Below are 20,977 nucleotides of genomic sequence, written 5' to 3' on the forward strand. Positions count from 1 at the left end.
CCCCATGCGATGCAAAGGCTGCAGTGTAGTACTCACAGTTGTTTAGGCCATATTGAACATTTGCCATATGGTTGGGTTTTTTCTGCAATTGCATTCAATTTACATTAAAAAAAAAAAAAAAAAAAAACAGTAAAAAAATGTGGAATAGTTGAAGCTTCCACTTTTCTACAGTAATTTTAGTGAGCCTGCGTTTTTACAAACAACAGTATTTGTGTTTTGATGTTGTCAGTGTACAAATTATCATCAGCCATGATGTGAAGTTAAAAGCCTAAGCATACTGTTTAAAATCAATACTTCACTTCTCATGCAGTGCTCACACAGATCATGTTATACGCCTCACACAGTTCAGTGCTGCTTACTGCTCAATGCATAGCCGCTTCATGCTTCACTGGGTCATGGAACAATAATTATGATTAGTAACTTTTCAATGCAATAAAATGACAGTGATTATCGATATTATCCATTATTGTTCCAACCCTATGAGGAAGCTGTTCATATAGTCACAACATAGATTAAACTCACCTAGCTTCCCTTTTAAAAACCCAAGACTCATTAAACAATTAAAAGTTCCCCAAAGCACAAATCTTTAAAAAATAATAAAACACATCCAGTTTGTAAGGTATGACTACTGTAGACAAATATTTCAGCAAATACCTTTATTAGTGTGTAACACCTGAGTCTACGATTACGATCAATCAATAAATCTCAACTCCTAAATCCTTCCCCTGATAAAAAAACAAAAACAAGGAACATTATTATCACCACAATGCAATGCACGTCTCAGATCTAGGCATCTGCCTCTTCTCCCTTTTAAAGGACCTATGCAATATAATGTTGTAACCATAAAATGCAGGCAAATAAAGTCATAAAATAAAGGTTAAATAGCTTTTATTTTCTGGTTGATTCAGTGTGTAATCCAGAATCCTAAATTATATTAGTAACACACAGCCACATTTAATTAAAATATATTACCCAATTTACATTCCAACCTATCACAGATGCACAGCATTATATATTAGTATTTGTTATGCAATGGCAAAACAACCTGTCATTACAGATGCCTAATTGTTCACCAAATACAGAAGTATATACCCCCTTTGATCATGTAAGATATCAACACTGGAATACTATTAAAAGCTCTGAAATGGAACTGTAGCAAATGGAAAGTATGGTAAAGCAGGGGCAAACTTGGCAAACGACAGACTATGAAAAACATGTAAAAGCAAGGTAAATGCTTACAGCACTCATAGGCTATTTAACACAGCAAAATTACTGTAGAAACGTACCATGGTAAACACTGCCAGTACTTGAAACGTTCTAGGTCATTGGACTTTGATCAACTGCATTATAAACCTGCCACTCTATTTTAATGTAAATGTATAATGTTCTGTATTGCTCTGTGATGTTTACGCAAACAAGCAAATCCAGAGGGTTTACTCAGGCCCCTGGAGCTGGAGTTGGTGGATTACGAGGCAACCCTCTTCACTCTGGCCCAGAACTAAACAAATTCTCCAGCTTGCAGTTGTAGGCCACTGTGCTAATTGAGATGCCCTGTTTTAGCTTTGTGGATTATAGTAAACACCCCTTATCATGCCCCTATTTTCAAGATGAGCAGGGATGACATCCCTGATGTCCCGACCAAACCCCAGTACAGGTCCAACATCTGGACTCCATAAAATCCTTCAGTGCAGGCAAATACAGTACACCCTCACTACAATACCCTTCATTATTACGAATCTGGCCCATGGACCCCAAAGAAAAACAACTAAAAAAGATCATATAAACATACACGGTCAACATCCCAGTCTGTACACATGGGATGCCACCTCCGCAGTGAAGTCAATTCTTTTGTCTTAATAAAAAGCACGCGTTGTGTAACTATGCATCCGAAACGAAAAATCATTTTGTGCTGCAACAAACCTGGAAAGTATATTGATCGTTTGAAAACCATCAGGCATATCTGAATATAGTCGTGAAATATAGGTTGTCAAAAAGCACATTTTAGCAACCATGTGACAAAGCAAAACTGATTAAAGAGAAAACAACAACACTTCATGTCGGGTTGATTTGGAATAAGAAATCATCTTGGGATTCTTGCATGTTGGATTAAGATTTAGTTATTTTTTTCTCGCTTTTTGTGTTTTAATTCTTTAATGAATAGGTTAAAGCAAAGGCAGAATACTGCATACACAAGACGGGCAGGTACATGTAATTCTACTTACTCCAACAGTTTATCGTTCATTTTGATTGTCCTTTCGCTATAATGAACTCCTCAATATAACAAACAAAAGGCTTGGACCCAAACAGGTTTGTTACAGCGAGGGTGTACTGTACAATAATATATATATATATATATATATATATATATATATATATATATATATATATATATATATATATATATATATATATATATAAGCACTGTGAACGTTGATGGCCGAAAAATGCCAACTTTTTCTTTTAAGTTTATAAATTAAAATAGGTGGACGAAAGGAACACTTTCAGGCAGTAATTCACTCATGAGTGCTTTACACTAACAACAGAATACTGTGGTTTATGAAGTCTTTGAAATTATTTGATAGAATTACTGTTTTGTTACTGGTGCCCAAGGTCGTATACTGCAAGAGTGCATTATAAGCACTTGCATGCAGAACTATAGCTTGAAAAAGACAGTTTACCAATGGGTCCTGGTTACAAATTTGCACAGATTCAGAAGAAATCTTAAAATAATCCAATGCCTGGGATTATAACATTTAGGGATTATCCCTTCTTCTAACAAGAGCCATTAGAGCTGAGCAATTTTCAAGACAAGACATCTAAGCACAAAATGAATCAAAAAGCATGTCAAATTTCTTAAAACCACAATAACCTCTGTAATAAAATATCCTGGTCGAGTTTCTTCACAACTAAATAATAGGTTCTCTAAATATATGTAAAACTCTAAATTGTGACAAATGCAGACCTGTCAATTCTGCCTTATTTGCCAGGACTCTCCCGTTTTTTGGACACGTCTCCCAGGACAGATTTTCTCCTGTATTTTGCTCATAAAAGTAGTGGTAAACCTTTTTACATCAGCAAACCTTTAATTTCTGCAAAAGGCATGTACAGTCTGCAGTTACCGCAATCCCCATCTGTACAGGGTTTAGGACCCAGGGGAGCCCTGTGGCAGGCATGCATTCAGTACTTGACCATCTACGACCACCCTGGTCCGGTAAAATACAAAACAAATATTGATCCAAATTTCAAGCTTCTTGGACAACAACATATTCTCACATAATCCTAAGCAATGTTGGAAAAATACACACCTTCTGTAAACTACGCAGGACTGATTTTAACGGTGGGACACTGAAGCAAGACTGATGACGTGTGTGGTAAGGAGGAGAGATCACAAAATCATCAAAGACAGTGACACTCTGAAAACCAGCGCTTCAATAACATCTTTCACTGCCAAAGGAAAAACGGAGATCAAGAAAGTTACATAAGCAGGGATCTTTGCATGTTGTGACTAGTTCAGCACACTGTAGTAGACCGACTTACACATTGCAAAGAATTCTGCAAGAAAGTCTAAGTCACACAAATAGTAAAAAATAAGCATTTCTATTGCCATTCCAGCATCAAAATTGCTCTAGAAATTCAGATTGGTTGATAATATGTGTTTATATGCAGCAATTGTGCGTTCATTTAAAGTAGAAGGTACAGTAAATCATGGGAGTAAGCAAGAGTGGTCTCTCATCGAAGATCAGCTGTAAAATGGTCACTGTTACGATGTACAGAAAGGCTACTATTGTTACTGATGTGTACAATTCTAAACGTGTGCTTCAAATCATCCCACTACACTATCTTAGGTTTTATTTATTTTTATTTTTTTTTTAACTTTAGATACAGTACTGTATTTAAAATCTATTGTTGGGTTTATTAACATTTATGTTACTCAAAAGAAGAGGAAATTCAGTTCTAATGCAAGTGCTTATTTTCTAGTTTGTGAAATAACACAATCATTATCAAAAAGACCAAAATGTTCTTTAGGTCACTAAGATTACAGTTTACAAAAGCTCCCTTATTTTGAAAACTCAATGTTGACAGTACTGTGACAGGATAGCCAGGTGTCTAAGGTGGTCAGGCGGAGACTGAAGAGTTCAAGTACTGCTGTTTTAAGCTCTGGGGCATGCATTTATTTCACACAAATAATCAACAACAACAAAAAAGAAACCAACACTGCTTACAGAGCAAAACAGAAAGGTTTAACAAAACAGGTCACGAACACCATGAACAAAACAACCTGCTCAAAGGCCAAAGTAAAGATTCAAAGAAAAGACCAACCCACTGTACTGTAGGCTGGGCATTAGCCTTCAAAGTTTGAACTATAATACCAACAAACACTCACAGTGTGCACTCACCCAACTCCCTTCTCCTGAACAAAGGACCTCTCCCTCCTTAAATACATTGTGGCTGGAGCCTAATCAACCATCACCCATTACCCAACCTTGTTGGTGTCAGGCAGTGGCTGGTAGAAACTTAGGTTACCATTGTTTCTGTCTTTTTAATTGGGTTTGGAGGACATCAGCGGCAAAAATGAAAGCCATTAAAATGCACCACTGCTTGTCTTTAAGGTAGCACCTTCGTCTGCAGATTATGCTCTGCCAATGTGGTCAACTAACAGACAGAAATGCTCTCTAATCAGGGTTCTGTAGCTCAATTAATACATGCTAATCTAGACGATATATACGAAAGAACGCACGTGCATATTCAGTTGCCTACGCTTATCGTTTATTAGACATAAAACAAGATTTGAAAATCAGATATTAAAAGGATAAACTATAAAAATAATAAACTTGGGGATATAACCATACTTCATATACTTACAAGAATCAAAAACATCTCCACACAGCATTTGTGTGAATACAACTTACAGGAAAGATTTAATTGACATAACTACTACAGCAGCACCTCACTCTGACAATCAGGAAACAATGGTACCACAATCAAATGTAACTGTAAAAAAGAAACCATATTTGGTCTATTTTCAATAGCACTGGGATTTTTATTTAGCTGATAAAAGTCATAATTAGTACCATACTGCAGTAAAGAAATCTCCCAGAGTTAAAAGAAACCCAGCATCACATCAAATTACCTTATAAACAAAGGACATAAGAATGCTTTTTGATACAGCCATTTAGGAATTAACATGAACATGGTATTTTTTGGTATTGCATGGAATACATTTGTAAGCAGTTTTTGTTTGAATACTTGTCCCAGCGCAAAGTATGTTAAGTTGTATGTGTAACACACAGGATTCTACAATGAATGTGCTGAAGTCTAAGTTTTTTTAACTGCTGGTTTGTCCACTTCCTTTGATGGAATAAGTTAAATGTGGCCAGACTAAGTTCAGTGGGCTAGCAGGCCATGGTTTAGGCTTCATAGAGAGCCCACACTTACTAGAACACACTTAGGACACATTACATTAATACAGAAGCCTTGATAAGGACAAATGGTTGCATTTTAATGTTTAGCTAAGATGAAGTCTTTGATACCCATTTGCAACAAATCTGTGTAATAAGGCTGTTCTAGGGTAAACTCTCAGCTAGCACACATTTGAGCATGCATGTGCACTCCCACTTACTGACAACTATTTGTAGTTCTCATAAACCTTTAGGGCTATACTTCACTCGAAAGGTCCCCGTAGTTCAGCAACTCGGGACAGTCAATGAGATAGGATTCACTTACATTTCAGAACTGAAATGAATCACCTTTACCGCAAAGCCAAACTTTTTCGACACAGCACTGAAAATAAGCTTTTGAACTAACTACAACAGCCAGTTTAACAATTTAAAAGGTGTGTCTATGTCACAAAGCTGTCATGACTACAAAGCACACAATAAAAAAATACACTTTTAAACATCAACAGATTTCAAAAGGCTGATTCAAAGGTGGGTTCAAAACAAAATATAATACAACCTGCCATATCTGCCACAGTAAGGTATGATACCCTCTATCAACCAATGGACCTCTGGTATGCGTCATTCACACATTGTGCCACCAACTGAATGGTAAAGATGAATGCATATTTTATTATGGGCCTAAAATGCTGTCACTTCACATCAAACAAATTGCCCAGTTTAACCATGTTAAACAAGAAAGCAATAGATTAATATAATGACTTTACCAGGTCTTTTTATACACCTTTTTTGTCACAGGTTAACAAGCACTCAGAGTGCAAAGAAAAAATGGTGGGATTACTTTGTCATAGATTGAAAAAGGACAGTAAGAACTATTTTGTGGAATGCTGTTTTGTAAATTGCCAAATACTGTATGACAGTGTCTTTGTATAGTATGCATGCAGTACTGTACTTTGGTGTTTTAGACAGACTGATGGACCTGTTCATTTATAATGACCTGATGTTAATAAAGCAACTACAATGTAGTATAACGACATATCCGATGGACCCCATGGAAACATATAAATCAGATATGATATTAAGGAAGACAAACCTGCTTTTTCAAATGAGTGCCGTGAAGTCTTATATAGCTGAACAAGTGTCAGTACTGGTAAACATGTAAATAGTGAGATGGAAAGATTGCACTGGCATGTATGCAGTCCTGTAAAATTAATCTGCTTGAATTTGTGTTTTGAGTTCCAACACCTTTATCGGCTAAATGAACCAACAATTCTTTATTCCAAGTAAAGTGCTTCATAAACAACAGCTCTTGTAAAAAGTTGAATTGCTTTCTCAACATGAGTGTTTTGCCAAAACTAATATTAACAAGCCATCGTCTTTGTAAACATAGTTTGTCATACCAGTATTTTTGATGAGAAACAACCAATCTACTACCAAACACACTGCAGACATTCACAGGGACACCTTACAACTGAGGAGGGTGTATCCCCCTTTGCAAGCAGGATAGCCAAAGCACCATGTCATTCTCTGATTTAAGGTCTATGCTAAAGCATTTATTTTAGCATTAAAGCAATTACCTTTACCTGTGGTTAAAAAAAAAGAAAAAAAAAACCCATTACATTAAACTTAGCAGTTGCAATAGGGATCCACAGTCAAAATCCATCAACTAAAAGGCTGTAATTCAGTTGCTACTCTTTGTATTATAATAAAAGCAATGACATTCTACAGAGTACTCCATGTGTACCATGTAAAATGCAATTCACTGTAATTAAGAAGAGTCTGATGACTTTCTTCTTTCTTACTTGCTTTTAGGCAGATAAAACTTAATCGGCATTAAAAGTCCTAAAGGCTCTGCAGCTCACACTACATGTTTTTATAACAATTTAAGCTATAAAGATATCCAGCTTTCTTTAGTAGCAGGTATATTACCTTCTGTGATGCATTTACCTGTTACCTTACTTTTAAAAAACATTTCTTATCACAACTATCGCATCAAATACTGATCTAATTAAAGTTGATTTTTTTTTTTTTATAAAGGAAAACATTTGCATACAAAAAACTGAACATGTTCTCATGGTTGAATACTCCCACAGCCTGATTTGTAATTTACCACATTATACTAATTTACACACCAATTTCCAAACAGCTCCTATTTCCACGTGTATAATAAAGTAAAACAAACAAAACAAACAAACAAAAAAAACAAAACAACTTGCAGTCATGTTGCATGTAATTGTACAGTATCCACCCACTCATTAAATTTACCAAGATCTAGAAATGACAGCAACAGGAGCATCTGCCATTTTACATTTAAAATTAACAAAAAAACGTTCACCATAACCAGCACTCTATTAATACCTGAATAATTAGAAAAATAGGTGTTACAGGGCAGTACAGGGTTACAATGTAATATTAGTATTTAAATACCGTATGGTGTACAATAAGTGCAATAATACTACTACAATATCTTCTGTGAAACCTATTCTCTTAGAATGAATACATCCCATAGCCCCAGTTATAAAATTAATTTAGCTATAGAACAGTGAGTGAAAGATGTTTATAGTCTAAAGATGTGCAAAGAATTTCTGGTATATTTTGTTCCCGGGTGACCAGCTGTTTACCTGTGAACAAAGCTTGCTTTAAGAGTACTCTGACACAAGACCAATATCCTCCATTATTAATTCTCTGTAGCACTCAGTGTCTATTCTGAAATAAATTAAAATAAGTCATGTTTTAAGGCTCAAATGTTACTCATACATATTTTTAAAACGCTCAATCAAATTATAAAGTAAAGCTTATAAGTAAGACAAGTAGAAGACTATATCTTATGTTATCATGTGCAAGGTTCAGGTCAATGCATATTTTCAATAGCATAATGTAAAACTATTTTCCCTCACCTCATGTTTTCTGGAAAACATCTTTGCAGCAGATAGCCATCGCCTCTTGATGGCAGAGAGCCTTGCGATAGGCCAGGGTGAGACTTCCATGCCTCCATCACAGCCGTACCCATTGAAATTCGATTGAGAGGAGGGTTTGATTGGTCTCTCGCGTCAGGTTGTGAAAAAGACATTGCTCCTTGCGCTCCAATCTGGTAATGATATGAATGTCCACTTGAATTAACTCCAACAATAGCTGATGTCGGCATGTTATTATTCTCTTGGTAATAGCAGCCATCTGCAGGCTCCTGTTTAATTCTCTTAGGCAGGACATTGTTAGAAAATGCCTCATGTTCGTAATTGTCATTTAATGAAGCAACAGGTGGTCCTAAAATCCCAGAAAGGCTGTATTCGTCTACATTGTCCCTCAAAGACAAGTAAGTGGTTTCTGAAACAGGGAAGGGAATTAAAGGTTGCTGCTGTCCGTTATAGTGAGCATTCAGGCAAGATGAGCCTTTATCTGATTCATTCTTAATATGTGTGACAAAATGAGGACTGGGTAGGTTTGGCCTGTTGTCACTTAAGAGACACATGTTACCAAAACCAGTGCCAGGTTCATTTTTTATGAATTTGCCCATCACGTCTAACCCACAACTATATATTTCACCATCTGTTTTTTCAACCTTTGGAAATTCAAACCTTTTCATATCCTGGTCTCTGTCACCTGGGCTGTTAATATCATTCTGAACCAGACCAAGTCCACCAACAGGGCTGGAGATGGGAAACCCTGTCGAGCTATATGGAGGGCTCACTACTGACATGTTTGCCACAGCTGAAGGACTTGAAATGGAGGATCTCATATTGTTATTGTTAATGTTTTTACCAATAGGGCTTGGTACAGAAGATCTCATGTTAGCAGAGCTCGAGGCAGGAGATTTCACACTGCACATACTTTGGGGACTTGAGATGGGCGATCTCATGGTATTGAGAGGACTTGAAAGTGGAGAGCCCATATTACTGGTATTTGTTGGGCTACAAGCAGCAGAGTTTCTTGCATGTACATTACCAAGGTTTGATACCCCAGAGCTGTAGTCAATGGGGCTGCTCACAGTAGTGGAAGGATCCACAAGAGGGCTGGTGGTTGAAGACACCAGATTGTTACTGACAGGGCTGGAAATAGAGGCCTTTGTGTTCTGGGGACTATAAACAGAAGCAGCCATATTGCTGGTGCTGGCTGGGCTGCTGGCTGAGCATTCCATAGAATTACTATTAGAAAGGTTGGAGATTGCAGAGTAAGGGGATGAGATAAGTGAACCCAAAGTGTTAATTTTGGAGCTCGTAGCTGACGCAGACAGATTCTCTTCGCTTTTATAAACCAGCTGCCCACTGTTTGGATAACCCTTCAAAGGGCTTGAATGTCCTTGTTGATTCTGTTGGCTGAAACTATAATCTATATCTCTTACAGAGTCCATATACAAGCCCATAGACTCAGCCACAGTTTTGGAAAGTTCTTTGGAGTCTGTCTCCAGCTTAATATTTGTGTTGTTATTTAAAGCTGGGAAAACAAATTTCTGATTCGAATGCTGAAAAGCCAGAGCCTCTTCTGACTTTTTTCCACCCTTTTCCTTGAAGCCAGTAGTTGTGACATTTAGGCTGTCCATCAATGCACTATCTTCGGTCTGATTCCCATCCAAAGAACAGCTGTTCTCCATTGATTGAGGCACCTGACCCCACCTTCTCTCATTGTTTATTGTTTCAAGGAAGTGTTGGTGTCTTTTGGTCTCCATAGTTGTTTCATGGGTATACCTAATTTGTCAAAATACAAGGAATAAATAAATATATAGCAGTGGTTATACAGTATAGACCTTTCAAGATAGAAAATGTAATATCAAACAGTAATCAAACAGAAAATCTCAATTAGTTTAAGGCAGATCATACTTTGAGTTCTAATTTGTTTTAGACCCATGAGTACAGTGTATATTTACTTGATCATGCGTGACAGTATATTTCACAAACTGACATAAACATTTGTTACTAGTAGTAATACATTTCTAACCCGGCGAGAGGCTGTAACCAGTCGCCTCAATTTACATTTTTAATTATATAGTTTTGCCAACAGTGAAGAATTAAATGTGTGGCATGCCAAATGTTTGTAAATAGTCTACATATTTCGGAAAGCTTATTATACTGTATGTCAGTGTTAAACACATTCTCTACAACATTTTGCAAAAACAATCAGTGAGTGAACTATGAAAGACTGCAGTAAACATCCACTAATTATACTTTAGTGCTTAATGGTACGTAATCATGGGCTTTTTGTTTGAGAACATATTATATATCAAATATCTAAAGCATAACTTATATAACATTATAATTAGTACGATTAGACAAAACTACTTAAAATCTAGTCTAAAGAGACAGCCTAATCTATTTTAAAAATCGTTCTGTCTCAGCGCAGTGTCTGGTAATTCGCAATTGCTACCAACATTCAATGAGTTAACTAATTAAGTACTGTTGCCTACTGTAAACGCTTCCGAATGAGTACATGCCAGATATGATCTGCAACGCAACTATCTTGCATTCACTGGATAAAGCTCCCAACTTCAACAATAAGCTGCTTGCCTCTTTAAAATAAATCACGTGTTGTTGTTTTTTTTTTTTTGTTTTTTTTTACAGCACTCTTTCAGTAGCTCACCTCCTGACTGCAACCATTGGCCAAAACTTAATTGTGTCACGAAAAGTTTATCACGCCACCTACCGATTGGCTCGGTTCTACAGTCACTCTGGACTTTAAGGCCCTTGTTGATAGAACTGTGCTGCGACATTACCGAGAAATTCGGAGGTTCTTAAAGCTGCAGCATATCCAAATATTAGATACCTGTGTTGATAAATGTTTTCATATTGAGTCACCAGTTTGTACGACAGTGCTGCGTCGTCAGTAATATCATTTTTCGTTAACTGTATGAAACAAGGGCGCTATAGTTAGGATACTGTATATGAATATTAAGTGGGTTATAAAGTATATTCTTGCAGGCCATAATTAGTACTCTAAGTATCTGTCTCTGCTACAACATTATTAATATCAACATCTGCCACAGCGTGTCAGATTATATTGCCCTTATTTAAACAAACATAAAGAAACCAACAGTTTTATTTGTAACAAGTAAAGGTTTAACTTTTAACAACTATCCACCTTCACTAACAAAATCACGGTACAAAAAAAAAAAAAAAAAAAAAAAAAAAAAACGTAGCAAATGTCATTTTAAAATTGATTTCAATAATGTACAAGCTTTACACCACATTAAGAACGATCAAGATACATATCTGGCCAAGGTGCCGGAGGTGAGTACATACATCACTGTCAAGTTAATGGATTCTGCTTTAGTCAAATTGCACTAAAATACAGTTTTTATTAAAGTCGACGATGCCACCTAGCCCATACTGCAAGTGCGTGTGGGTAGCCATGTCAGGATTCATTCACCCATATCAAAATTGTAGAAAATGTATGTAAAATGTAGGGACTTGTAGTTAAAAATGTTTTAATTAAATGCATTTTTGTGAGCTACAGTATTTATGCTAGGACTATATCCTTTTCCACCAAAGCAAGCATAGTTACTACAGGGTTTAATAATATATGCAACTATCGGCGCTTGTCTGTCTACAGCCAGCGATGCACTGCTTTTTCCTACAAACCTTTTAAATTGCCCTGCAGTTTCTGTCTGTAAAATATGTCACAATTTGCTGTAACATTGTGACCCTTCTCAATGTCATATTTCTGCCGAACAACTGAAGTTAGACGCTCTAATGACATAACATTAGTACTACTGCACCGTTTTTATAATAAAGCGCTGTGATCCAAACAAAAAAACAAACAAACAAAAAAAAATAAAAAAAAACACGGTGCTAGGAATTCAATTTGCTGTTTATTACAGGTCTATTTAATTCCAGACTAGTTGCAACCTGAGCAAGATGGTCTGTATGACTTGCTTAAGTTAAACTTGATTACTACGTATTTAAATTGTACACAGACTACAGTCAAATTCGGCACGTTTACTATACTTCTTACCTCTACATTTAGCTTGGTCAGGTGGATGTGTTACTGGGCAGCCAAAGGGAAATTCTTGTTGTTTTTTTTACGATGTCTCCCAGAGTATTAATTATAATTTTCTGTTTCCATACATCCACTAGTTTCAGTTGTGACAGTTCCCAGCGCAGAAGTATACAGCTGTGTATCCCAATATTCGTCGTAATCCAAACTGCGAATGATAACAGAACACCAAAACCGTAACCTCAAAACAGCTTTTCTTGTTATTTTTTCACAATCTACCTTAAACTTTAGATTTCTGATTTTGTTGCTTTCTGACAAAGCACTGATAAAAACAGAGTGAGAGAGTCTGCAAGAGACTTGGCAAGCGACGTCATTCTGTGTATATGGACCCTCCTACTTGCACCGGGTGCAGTTTAAACAGTGAGGCAGAAGAAGGAAACTCACTCGCAGGAGCAGGTAAAGAAGCACCCACCTCCACTGTAATCTTCGAATAAAACATTCTGATTCTGATCCAGTGTCATTGGTCAAAAAAGCTAGATCATTCTGCATCATTCACTGGCTTTATTTAAACCAGGATTTGTTTTTCCCAGCGTGGCATATTTTGGTCATTAGCAATGTAATGATCTATGTCAGTACACGTTGCTTGTGTGCTCTTATCTAGTATTAGTATTATAATAGTATTTATAATATAGAGTTAGTTATATTGTTTTTAATTTATCAGCATCTTTGCTAAACCTATATTGAGAAATGCTGTTTTCAGGAAACATATTTAAATTTATTAAGTCACGTATATAACTACGTGTACACAGTGTGTGTGTGTGTGTGTGTGTGTGTGTGTGTGTATATATATATATATATATATATATATATATATATATATATATATATATATATATATATATATATATATATATATAGCAGGACTTGCTAGGTTAAAAGCTTATCGATATAGAAATACAGGTAGTTGACCTTAATACCATCATCAATATCAGTATAATGCCAAGCTCAGCTCCTCCAGTGGAGGGAGCCCCTGTACATGACAGTATTTGCGGCATTTAAAAAATGTAAAAAAAAAAAAAACATGGAAAAGTTAGTGGACCCTCAACTTCTGATCAAATTTCAAGGTCATATTATTTATCTCATCTAGGATAGAAATAAAACACACTTGTTACACACACTCTACTGTTTAGTTGACCTTAAAGGTTTGCAGTGGACCTAAAGAACATGAGGCATGAAAACCCACAGTTTATAATACTCTTTCAACCCTTTATATTGTGCTAAAACTTACCAGGTCTCTCCAACGCCTCTCCAACATCATCTGGCTGTTTCTTGGTCACCAGGGCTCGCTGTTTCGGGCTCACTTTTGTGCTGCCCTATTGCTCCTAAGGCCAATGTAGTCTTTGCCTACTTCCGCTTTGGTTTATTAAATTCAATTTTCAATCTGTTTTATTTGCTGAGAATATTTTTGCCATATTATTTGTCTCAGAATCTGTATTTGCTTCTGATTAAAATCCAATCAAGTTCTGAAACTCAATATCTGGTCTCTGTGTACTTTTTAAACATACATGGCCTTGACTTGACATACCTTGCACACTAAGTGTTCACACAATGCAAACTTCGTAATGTATATTCCTAGAGTTATATGCTAAAAGGGTGTTATGTTACCATGCTCTAGAAGTCTGAAATGCCTTGCCATAAAAAGACAAGTCTAAATCTGATTCTGTTTTTCTATCTTGAGGATACTGTTCTTCCTAGCTGATTTTTATTACTTGTGATTAGTGTTTGCTAGGCATTTGCCATTTATTAAAATTCAGATTGCAAATTAATGTTGCATTGGGTCATCAGACTCAATGAAAATGTTGCTGATATAAAGGGTTGGTACTTTTTTTTTCTTAATTTAGTAGTCAGCAATTTTTTTATTTTTATCATTTTCTCCCAATTTAGAATAGCCAATTATTTTTAGGCTCAGCTCACCGCTACCACCCCCGCGCTGACTCGGGAGCGGCGAAGATGAACACAGGCTGTCCTCCAAAGCCATCAGCCAACCCCTTCTTTTCACACTGCAGATCCACCTCAGAGCTACAGCGTCAGAGGACAATGTAGCTCTGGGCAGCTTACAGGCAAACCCACAGAAATCCGGCCAGACTACAGGGGTCACTGGTGCGTGGTGAGCAAGGACACACAGGCCGACCTAAGCCACCCCCCCTGGGTAGCGCTCAGCCAATTGTGTGCCGCCCCTTGGAAGCTCTCGTCCACGGTCGGCAGTGGAATAGCCTGGACACGAACTGGCAACGTCCAGGCTATAGGGCGCATCCTGCACTCCACGCAGAGCAAAAATTGGATGCGCCACTAGGGAGTCCCAGAAACTTTGATGAAAATGGTGGAAAACTACATGTGTAATGGTAAGAAATGTGGGCTGATCAAAATACACTGAACAAAGACAATAATCTAATGAAATGTAGACAAATTTCATTCTTGAGGTAACATTTTAAGTCCAGGCATAGTCTGGGAAAATTAATTTAAGTTTATTGAATTTTCAACAAAACAGACATTGCTGCTTTGGATACAGTCCAGAATAATCCAAGGGCTAACAGGCATGAGCTATGAAGATAGGTTGAGGGAAATATAATCCGAAGAGGGATAATGGGAGACTTGATTGAGGATTTTAAGATCCTAAGAGGAGTTGGCAAAGTTAATCCTAGCTGAAATTTTAAGCACAACACAGAGAACAGAACCAGGAGCCACAGTGGGAAACTGGGGGAAGAGCCCCATTTTTACACATGCTGTATAATGGTGAGTGTGTGGAATGGTTTACTAAGCCATGTCATCAATGCGGAGTAATTTTCAAAATATCTCCTTTTCTTCATATTTTTTCGTATGTTCTTGTGTTATTACATTTAAAAACTAAAGGAACACTCATATAACTTAATGAGCTACGGTGTTCTGCTACATAATCATGAGAAAACAATAATATCCAAACTTACTTAAGTTTTACACAAATTACCTTCATATTGTCCTTAGGGTCGTAGTCAGGTAAAGGGCAGAATTGTAGTAATGTTTAGCATTGATAAATACAAGTACAGTATGTACTTCATGAACTGTACGGTTAAATTAAATGGCGTGTCTTGACAAAATCTACTGGGTGAGCAGACTCAACATCCGCCTGCCCCCACCCATTCTGAATCTTTTTAGAGGGACCCGAGAATACTGTGGCTTTTGACAATTGACTGCTTAACATGCTGTCTTAGTCAGAAATCAGACAAAGTAATTCCACATAATTACCTCTATTTGAGGAATTGGTTCTTGCTTGCCAAGATAAACAACAGAATCAATTAAGCGTTTAAGAATCTCACGATTTTTTCTTACTTGCTCATTGTGATGTATTGCATCAATACACTTCTGCTCATCCAGTGGAACATCAATCTGTGTTTGTCCAAAAGTTTTGGCTGTTGCAGTGGCTCGCAAGTGACTTTGTGAACGGTCATGTTTTTGTGCTGACATTGTTAGACATCCTAGATTGCTGTAGCCAGTGCTGTCCCATATCACGTTTTCTGTACTGAACAAAAGACAGTTCCAGCAGTATAATGTTTTTAATTGTCAGCTACCAGTAAGCCATGGATACCTTTCATAATTTGAATTTTAGAAGTGGCAAGTATATCCCTTCCCCTTCCTGTGACAGTTCAGATTTGTGTGCTGTGTACCTACCTTTCTTAACAATCTTCAATTTTTCTGAGAAAGTTCTTCTTGAAAATTGATTCATAACCAAATCGATTATGATGTCTCTGTTGTTTGATGACATTAAAAAAAATGGGTAAAAAGCAAAATCACGCAAAATTCAGCTATTTTTACACCACTTACCCTAGCAAATTTATGTCCCGCTTCTGCTCACTCATGATTGGACACCTGCATAACAAGGGGCAGATCTTTGACTCTCCCCTTGGTTAAACTTGCTCAAGACCTTCAGCCGAGGCAGAGAATACTTTCAACTGTTTATGTCACACCTCACTTAGACAAAATGCAGATCTGCTATTGGTTGATCGTGTCGCAGACCCTTCAGGAAAACATTAGAATACGTTTCGCAGCATATGAGCAAGCACTGTAAATTGATTGCTCTTGACTGTTTAGTTTGCACTGTCTGGTCAGAGAATACCTTGAAGGCCCTGATGGCACATCCGTGGTTAAATTATACTTCAAGCCTTGTTTACTGCTTCAATATATTTACAAGGTTATATATTGGTGAAAAGGTGCTCGCAATTCAGACTACTTCAGTGCTGTTTCACCTTCACAGATGACTAGTGACGGGGCCTTTCTAAAGGTCGGATGGGGCAAGGTCCATGGGTGTATTGAGAGTGAGGGTGTAGCCCTTTATTTCGAATAAACATCAAACGTAGTAAAAGTATGCACAGAGTATAACCGCAACTAAACATTGTGTGCTATGCAAGCGCCTTTTTTTCCCTGCTGTGCACATATTTCTTTTGTCAAAAACCTCAGCTCTGTTAATCTTTTTCCTTCATTTTTTCTTGAATCACATGTATTCCCTGTCTGCTACAGCTTATATCTAATGATATAATCTTCTGGAACCTGGCTTCTGTATTTAAGACAAATCTTGCACCTGTCAGCTTACAAAATATTTCACCTACAGTACTCTATCTCATTTGAAACCTCATCTGTCACATCCCAAAAACATCTATGTTAGTTTTAAATTTGAGTCAGCAATATACTGTACATGTAACAAAAGGGCAGTGTTCTCGCCTATAAGCAACAGAGAACAGCAGATTCCTGTGAGGTTGTGTGTCAATAGTAAATGTAAAGATGCAATGTGACATACAGTGACTGTTGTAACAGCCATTGTAAAACGTTTAATGACACATCTTATTTGATTAATGTATTGTCTTTGAATGTACACCTATACTGTTATATTTCCCAAAAAACACTTGTGACATTGGACCAGTAATTTTTTAGGGTTCTCATTCAAAACTTGAACTTATATGCACTGATTGCATCAATATTTATGGTCACCTATCTATCTTTGAAACTACATGGTGAGCACAGTTTTTTCACAGATGACAAAAAGTGTCCCGCCTCAAGATGCAAAACAACAAATGCAAACTGATTTGATGTGTTATAAAACCTGTACTCATAAGCACTGAAATTCGTGCAGTTAATGGTCAAGTTGTGCATACTATAAACTTTGAACAGAAAAGATGGGTCCACCCAGCTCTCGTCTTGTTCATGTTCTTCTTTATGAATTTCCTGTTTAAAAGATGAGCAAAGAGCAAACAGGATTCACCCGTACAGCCTGCCTCACAGATGTGTCTAAAGGGCTGCAGGGCTACCACAGTTAGAAATGGTATAGTAACTAAGTATAATTAGTTACTATATCATATAACTCATGTCAGGTGTAAGATTGCAATTGGCTAAAAAATTATCTGAAACATAACAACTATGTTGTGAACTTGTCAGTGGAGTTTCTTTCATTTACATCAGTTACGGTTGTGACATTGGTAACATTTCATAGAAAATATCTGTTCTACATCTCACATGAGCTGCAGGAGTTTGTGGCAATGTCATCAATTATACCTGCATGCCTGAAAACCTGCTTAAAACATCATGAAATGTACTTCAGGAGGAAAGAATGGCACAATAGTTCACATTTTCATAAATTGACAGTTACCTTGCATTTTTTGGCAAATCATGACCTTTTGAATTATTTCTTTTTTCTTTTTAACAAACAGCTTGGTTTACTTAGCTTACTATTGTATTTATTATAATATGATTGATGTTATGTACTGTAATTCCTCTCTACAGCTTCTAGGGGCTTTGCATTTAGACGGTACTGCAAATGAGGTCAGACAGGCTGAAATGTGGTGACAATTTTGTGGTTTTGATTACATTTGTTTGTTCCCTAGAGCCAAAGACAAAGGCTTCAATAAAAACAGCAGGTTCACAAAATGTTGCTTTATAGAGGAAACAGCAGCCATCAGAGCAATGGATCAGATCCACAATCAGGGGGAGTGGTGGAGTTTCTACACACACTAATCATGTTATTTATATATGTACATATCTCTCATTTGAAATACTGTTCATGCTGTACATTTCTAATATCAAGACTAGTATTTAAGAGTATTATTATTATTATTATTATTATTATTATTATTATTATTTTATTTATTTATTAGCAGACCTTATCCAGGGCCACCCACAATTGTTTCAAAATATCACAATACAAAGTGCCTTCATTTTTATTTTCACGCGCATAACTAAACTGGATTGAAGTGCATAACTAAACTAAAATGGAAAGGTGCTTGAATGCGTATTGTGTTTTTTTTTTGTTTTTTTTGGAGCAGGGGGCCCTGTGCAAGTGCACCTAGTGCACATTTGTTAATCCGGGCTTGGCTGAGATATATATGTTAAATAAAGTCGGGTCCAGCAAATGAAAATGGCATCTATGTGAATATGTGTTGCTCTTTTATACTTTTGAGGAGTTTTTTAATTTACTGCATCTATTTTTTTTTTCTTCTCTAATTTTTCTTTCCTCCTACAGACTTTATAAAAGTAAGAGTAAGGAGTTCATAATCTCTGCTCATTTTCCTTAATATTTGTAGTTACAGTTATGAGGCCCCAGTTATTTACTCTCCTCTGCAGTCTTCTGATAAGGAACGCAATAGAAAGCTCTCCCTGCTTGGGGATGCTGGCATTGGGCCAACAACCCAGAATGTCAGACTTACAGCCAAAAGTCCAACACTCCCTGGCCTGTATCTTCCACTATTGACAACTTTCAGGAAAATGGCCCTCTCCATAAATCTATGAAGAGGGCAATTTGCCCACAGTGAAAAATCCGGGGCCTGTGATTCAAAAAAGATTTGCCAAATATTTTATTAGCAAAGCCATGAGCTTAATACATTATTTCTGAACTACGAAGTTCAAATAACTTTCTACTTAAACAAATATCTAATTTTGTGCTTTTATACATTTTCGGTGGGGGTTGGGTTTGGGGTTTTGGTCTGACATTGTAAAAAACACATATCAAAAGTAAAACTTTTAAACACTGTGGCAAAGTGGTTAACAGTGTGCAGGTGCAGGAATGCAGCAGTGTTCAATGGACAGACAGACAATGGTAATGTGCAATGTTGTTTATCGATGTTGTTTATTTTTATAATCCAAAGTCTGATGACAAAACGGCAGTAAACATTAACAATGTGAAACAGCGACGTGTACTGCACTGTTTTAATCCACGGGTTGGTCCCGAAATAATAGTCCCGATCTTATACACCCACATGTAACACAAAACACAAACGCAAGTCCAGAGTAAGTGCTAAAATGCTTGTGGTGTAAATCCAGTTATTCGCAAAACAAAGTGCAGTGTAGTCTGGGTTTGTGCTGGCCTCTGGTGCCAGCTCCTGATCGTGTTAACGGTCTAAACAACAACAAACAGTATATTTAATAATGACAAAACAAACAAAATACTCACAATAATAACACATGTCTTTCCTTCCAGTTCAGGTAAACCATAACAAGGAACATATCACTTTGCTATGCCCCCTTTTGTACCATCAATCATGACCCCTTGGTTAACTAGTGCAACAATTCCTTCAATCTGCAGGGTCGTTGATTTAGTGTATCAGCCCCCTTTCTAGATGACCAAATCCTTCTAACCCTGGGAATGAATTGTCTGGCATCCAGTCCAGGGCAGAATTTGGGACATTATCAGACCGGCCCGGAATTTGGGACGTTATCTGCAAACCAAATCGGTCCAGAATTTGGGACATTATCAAAAGCAAATCGGTCCAGAATTTGGGACATTATCAAAAGCAAAGCGGCACAGAATTTGGGACATTATCAAAAGCAAAGCGGCACAGAATTTGGGGCGTAAGTGAAAACAGGAGCAGTCTATATTTAAAGCTGTGATTACATTAGAGATAAACTAATGTATCCTGAAGCAAAACTGCAATAGTGTATATATTTGATATTAAAATACATTGTGCAAACGGTTATCAATATATGCTATTTGACAAAAAAATGTACACCACTACAGAAAAACACAATTCTTACATTCATGCATAACATGATAATTCTTATAAAGTAATAACCCATAGTTTGTTATATTAGTACAGCAAAATACCATGTTATATTTTAATTGAAAGGTTGTGGAAAGTAGATCTCTCGCTCTCTTTCTCTGATCGGAATGTTAAAAATGCCTGCAAGCTTTTCCACTCGTGTGACGGCATATTCATGTGACAGACATGGACCAATCAAAACACAAGACTGTTATGTGGTTCCATCCCAAAAAACGGGCTTCGAAATTTGGGCTCTAACTTAAATTCAAGGGCATCTTAAAGCTGAAGGAATACGATAGTGCTTTGTGAATAGACTACCCCGTAATAAAACAAAGTCCTAGTTGAATTTCAAAGAGCATTTCAATTTAAAACTGAAATCCATCCATCAGTCTGTATGTAACCCTCTTCATGGTGAACATGATAACCTTAATTTTGCACCAACCTTCATAAAACTTTAATTATACACTTCTAGTCTATACACATTTGGGATTGCATTTGGCTATAATATGACAGTCTGATTTAATACAACACCTTTGTGATTATGAGGTCTGTAAGTTAGGCTAGTTTTTGTTTTGATCCTACAAATGATTCATTTTCACT

At 36.8% G+C, this 20,977-nt stretch overlaps 1 protein-coding gene across 1 annotated transcript in view; it reads right to left on the reverse strand.

Annotated features, from left to right (window-relative positions):
* The window catches only part of nr3c2 (nuclear receptor subfamily 3, group C, member 2), a 106,010-nt gene extending 93,327 nt beyond the window's left edge, over positions 1-12,683 (reverse strand). The window contains exons 1-2 of the mRNA XM_041260218.1: positions 12,339-12,683; positions 8,294-10,078 (exon numbers count right to left, since the gene is read on the reverse strand). Of these exons, the coding sequence (XP_041116152.1) occupies positions 8,294-10,059 (1,766 nt within the window). The 5' untranslated portion in view covers positions 10,060-10,078; positions 12,339-12,683. The remainder of the gene's footprint in view (positions 1-8,293; positions 10,079-12,338) is intronic.
* Between the last annotated feature and the right edge of the window lie 8,294 nt (positions 12,684-20,977).

Source organism: Polyodon spathula, chromosome 1, assembly GCF_017654505.1.
Source record: "Polyodon spathula isolate WHYD16114869_AA chromosome 1, ASM1765450v1, whole genome shotgun sequence".
Taxonomy (NCBI): Eukaryota; Metazoa; Chordata; class Actinopteri; order Acipenseriformes; family Polyodontidae; genus Polyodon; species Polyodon spathula.